This window comes from Glycine max, chromosome 10, assembly GCF_000004515.6.
Source record: "Glycine max cultivar Williams 82 chromosome 10, Glycine_max_v4.0, whole genome shotgun sequence".
Taxonomy (NCBI): domain Eukaryota; kingdom Viridiplantae; phylum Streptophyta; class Magnoliopsida; order Fabales; family Fabaceae; genus Glycine; species Glycine max.
In genome coordinates this window covers 38,698,928-38,704,084 of record NC_038246.2, presented here as the reverse complement: position 1 = coordinate 38,704,084, position 5,157 = coordinate 38,698,928, and the positions used below count along the sequence as shown (strand labels likewise).

Sequence of the window (5,157 nt, the reverse complement as noted above, 5' to 3'; positions counted from 1 at the left end):
TTTATCTTATTTTTTCTAATGTATTATTTATTATTAAATAAAATTTATTAAAAAATATAAAATTATAAGTGAAACTTATTGAATCATTGGTTATTATAATTTTCAATAAATTTTAAATAATAAAGAGTGTATTAACAAAAAGTTTTGTGGTAACATTTTTTCTTTATATAATCTTTTTTGCATTACTTTTTTTACTGCATCATTTTGGCATTACTAAGTACCAACCATAACAAACTAGCATTTTTTATTATAAAAAGTAATATATATTATAAAGTTTAATGACTATGTATCTTTAACATAAGGAGTTTTATAGCATCGATCAATTAAAAGTTATTATTGATATAATTTTTAAGATTATTATTTTAAAAACTAATAAATTTATTATAGATGATAATTTGTGATAAATGATAGTTTGAAATTGTATATATTGTTAGCATTGAATTTTTACTCTATATTAGTATAATGTTATCTTCAAATATAAATATGCCATCGGCTACTATTGTAGTATTTATTTAATGGCAAGAAATTCACCCTTTATTTTCCTATTGAAAATTTTCAAGTTATCATATCATTATACTCGAATACCTTTTTTTTTTCTTGGTGAAGTTCTCCACTCCCTTCTCCTACATGCTTTAAATATGAAACATTAAAGATATTAATTAAGGTCCATATTCTCACAAATACCTTCTGACAACGGCTCGATCTTATCTAGTATCTACTTAATTATTATCCCATGCTTTCGGATACAATAACACCAGAATATAATATATATATAATACACATATATAGCCAAACAGTAGGAATCTTCCGATTAATTATATAATTTATACCTTTTTTTAAGAATAAATTATAACTTCCTGAGTTCCTATATGTGGGGAAAAGCACATGCCTATTCAATAAAAACCGAAATACATTATTTCATCTATACTCATAAAATAACAGATAATTAATTTCATTCGCATGAAGACTTTTTTTTCTACACTATATCCTCCTCGTTTCCATATTCATGTATAAACTATAAAGCAATAATATGAGGTCTTGAGATTTTTCTTTTCTGATAAAATAATAAGCCTCTTAATAATTTCTAGATATGCTCCTGAAACACATGAAGCAAGAAATATTTGCTAAATAAACTCATGAAACCTAAATAAGATATAGTAATTCAATTCGCCATGTGCAAGTTCTGGCCAAAATTGGTAATGCTTTTTTTTTTCTCCCTTAATAACTTGACTTAATAGAGCTCCAATTTTGGTAAAACAAAGGCCACACAACTCTTAATTTGAAAGGAACCAAGCAAGTAGTAAACAGAAAATCAGAGTAGAGATCGTTTTTTCATTATAGCATTTAATTAGTTTTTATTAGTCACACAAAGTGACACCTGTCCAAATACAAAATTTTCATGCACTGAGTGCATAGAAAAACTATCTTTGTTTTGGTCTCCGTAGATAAAAAGGAACTGAAGAAGAAACCACAACCAAACAAACAAAGTCACTCAAAGATGGACACAAAGCCCTCCACACCTTTGCTTTCTCGAAGTCTCAGCTGGTCTTGTCCCAATTGCATCCTTTTCTTCAGGCCACAACAACTCCTTCTACTGCCTCTCTCTAGCTAGTTCCTTCTTCTTCTTCAAAGGTCTTGCATCCATCCACTCCATTTCTCTGTTTTGTTTTAATTCTTCTTCAAAGGCTTTTGTTATCTTATGTTATCTTAACACCATTTCAGATCCCATATAAGAAAATGGGGCTTCATAATTGGATCAGGAACTTAACCAACTGTTTTTTCCTTTTATTTTCTTTGATGTTTCTGTTCTGGCTTTGAAGATTGGGGTGGAATGGGGGGTCACAAGGTCCTGAACTTTTTCTTTCTTCCCTTTTGTTTTCATCCAATTCTATAAAATTTTGAAAAGGGACTAAGATGGTAGTTAAAATAGTTGCTACTACTATAGCCTATAGGCTTTGTTTAGATATATTCCTCTTGAAAAGTTTTAGTTTTCCTCAGGTCCTATATGCACAATCTCGTAATTTATTCTGCAAATACCAATAAAATAGGTTTCTTTTACATGAGATGAAACATCCAATCCAATCTGAGGAAAAAGCAAGGTAAAAAAATGATTTTTTTTGGGTCCCAATTCAGTTAGCAATAAGAAAATGACCTTGAGTTGCTGAATCCTTTTATCCAGACTTTTCTATGCTCAAATTTTTTCTCCTACTTTTGGTATGCTTACTGGAAGAAGAAACTATGGCCCACCCTTTTGATTTTCTGAGCCAAGGGAGGAAAATGACAGGATAGTAACAAAGGCGTATCTAATTTCGTTTCTTTTAGCTTCAATAAGTTTTCATTGTCCTTGCTTTCTCCACATATCCTCTTCATAGAGAATTCCAGAAGCAATGTTGGATTTCAGAATTCAGAATAGGAAACTATTTTTTGTCATTAAGCTCTTTCAGGATTTAGCCTTTTTTCTGAATGAATCCTGAATCCTTTTCCTTCTGAGTCAGAAAGTGTCTTTTGTTCCATCACATTATCTCCCAGGATTCCTCACCACACACAGTACATTCAATTGTTTCCCTCTTGTTTTTATCACTAAGAAAAGACTAAAACACAAATAAAAAAAGAAAATGAAATTGTTCTTCCTATGACTAACGTTTAACTGTTATGAATTTTCACTGTCCAGATTCTGTACTATATAAAATCAAAGGAAGAAAAGAGGCCTAATTAAGTAGCTTTCAGTTGTGGAATCATCATATTGCAGCGTTGATGGGGCATTTTTCATCTGCGTTCAATAGGTTGGCAAAGTCTTTTGCAACGAAGAAAGGGAGGAGTTCTGATGAATGTAATGGAAGAGAAGCGGCGGTAGCAATGGCAAAGGAAGCCAAAAGAAATCACTTCATGTTGCATAGCTCCGGCACAGTTAATGTTGATGGTTCTAACAACTTTGCCTCAGTTTTCTCCAAAAAAGGCCAGAAAGGAGTCAATCAGGATTGCTGCATAGTGTGGGAAGTATGTACCAATATTTATTTCCTGTTGTTAATTAATTGCTTCGATAATCATTGATGTTACTTAGACCAACATTTGTGTGTGTTAATGAGTGGATTTACTAGACAAGATTTTTGTTGTTAACTAATTGCTTCAATAACCATTGATGTTTCTTAGACCAACGTTTGTGTGTGTTGATGTTTGTTATAGGAATTTGGATGCCAAGAGGACATGATCTTCTGCGGGATTTTTGATGGGCATGGGCCATGGGGTCACTTTGTGGCCAAAAGAGTACGAAAATCAATGCCAACATCTTTGCTATGCAACTGGCAGGAGACACTTTCCCAATCTCCACTTGATTCAGATGTTGATTTTGATGTAGAGACAGAGAAAAAACAACACCGGTTTAACATGTGGAAGCATTCATACTTGAAGACTTGTGCTGCCATTGATCGCGAACTAGAGCAGAATCGCAAGATAGATTCATTTTACAGTGGAACAACTGCCTTGTCAATTGTTAGACAGGTAAAAAGAAAAGGCTTGCCAAAATGATAGAAACTTAAATGTAAAATTTTAAGTGTTTTTGGTGTCATTCTCTTCTCTGACCTTTAGTGCAAATATTTATTGTAGAAATTATTGAAACGAAACTCCAATTTGGATAAAAGAAAAGGACCAAAAGTACTTTAAAAAGATGTGTCATCAGAAAATAGCCTAGTAACCTAATTTGCAAAATGAATCTGGTGGTTACCAAACCTTATCTTGATTCTGTAATGGGCAGGGTGAACTCATTATCATTGCAAACGTTGGTGACTCTCGTGCTGTGTTAGCTACAACATCAGATGATGGAAGTTTGGTACCAGTTCAGCTGACAGTAGATTTCAAGCCCAATTTACCTCGTAAGTGTTTACGTGTATCATTCTGTCAGTTTAAGGAGAAACTATTACATGGTTCAGGACCATGTAGTACACTATTCCTGACTAGTCTTCATGTGTCACGATATTAACAGTTTTTTCGTAAATTAAAAAATGTGGTTACATATGGTTTGCAGAGGAAGCAGAGAGAATACTTGAGTCCAATGGACGAGTTTTCTGCTTAGACGACGAGCCCGGGGTGCACAGGGTGTGGTTGCCGGATGAGGAGTTTCCAGGACTTGCCATGTCAAGGGCTTTTGGTGACTACTGCGTCAAAAAGTATGGTCTTATTTCAGTGCCTGAGGTAACACAAAGGAACATAACCAGCAAAGACCAGTTTGTTGTGCTTGCCACTGATGGGGTATAGTAAACACTCTTTTATCCTTAAAAAATATGTTCATAGGGTGTCACATCATCACTTGAAACAAAAGTTTTGATGTATCATAATTCAATGCAACCAAAAAATTTTCGGAACACCTAAAACAAAAATCGATCATTTTTCAGGAACCTAAAACATATTTTAGTCTTGAAATAATTATCAATATCAGACAAATTAATATTCTATTGCTGAATGTTAAGTTAGCTAAAGCTATTTGATATGGTTTTTGCATGTGTTAATGCTATTATATTATTATAGGTGTGGGATGTAATCTCCAATCAAGAAGCGGTGGATATTGTATCTTCAACACCAGACAGAACCGACTCGTCCAAACGTTTGGTGGAGTGTGCAATGCGTGCATGGAAACGCAAGAGGAGGGGCATTGCAATGGATGATATTTCAGCTATTTGTCTCTTCTTTCACTCTTCACCTTCACTTGACCAAGTTGCCACCCTAGAAGAATAGAAACATTTATCATGTAAAATTGCCGAGTCAAGTGCAACTTGCTGCTCAATCCATGTAAACATGGTCCTATATATTAAGGTTGATTCATTAGAAGGTGTCATGTCTCAGTCTCCTTTTTAATTTGTTAACCTAATCAATGATGCCTTACTCATTTTTTGTTTTTTTAGTTGCAACTTGCTACCACCCATATCCTAACGTGAGGTGCGTAATTCCACTATTTTGATGATTCCCACGTTGAAATCAACAAAATGATGGTCAACAAGGGAAAGTAGTAAAACTAAAAGTCAAGCACAGAAGTATGGAATTATATATCACTAAATGTCTTATAACATGACTTTGAATTTAATTCAACTATACAAAACGAAGATAAAGGTTATCCTCACTGGATATATTATTTTGGTTCATTCATTAGTTGATGTCAAGACATCT

The 5,157-nt window shown here is 33.4% G+C and overlaps 1 protein-coding gene across 3 annotated transcripts; it reads left to right on the top strand.

The window, feature by feature from the left end:
- Nucleotides 1-1,176: 1,176 nt before the first annotated feature.
- Nucleotides 1,177-4,878, top strand: LOC100794039 (probable protein phosphatase 2C 73-like). Of its 3 annotated transcripts, none has more exons than NM_001414950.1 (6): nucleotides 1,177-1,632; nucleotides 2,672-2,997; nucleotides 3,184-3,498; nucleotides 3,752-3,869; nucleotides 4,022-4,245; nucleotides 4,522-4,878. In NM_001414950.1, the coding sequence occupies exons 2-6, from the start codon at nucleotides 2,755-2,757 to the stop codon at nucleotides 4,726-4,728; spliced, it is 1,107 nt and encodes a 368-aa protein (NP_001401879.1). In that variant the 5' UTR covers nucleotides 1,177-1,632; nucleotides 2,672-2,754; the 3' UTR covers nucleotides 4,729-4,878. The 3 variants fall into 3 exon arrangements, with proteins under 3 accessions (NP_001401879.1, XP_040861518.1, XP_040861517.1); XM_041005584.1 differs by having other exon boundaries at nucleotides 1,454-1,632; nucleotides 2,784-2,997; nucleotides 4,522-4,828; XM_041005583.1 differs by lacking the exon at nucleotides 1,177-1,632 and adding an exon at nucleotides 1,670-2,547 and having other exon boundaries at nucleotides 4,522-4,828.
- Nucleotides 4,879-5,157: the final 279 nt, after the last annotated feature.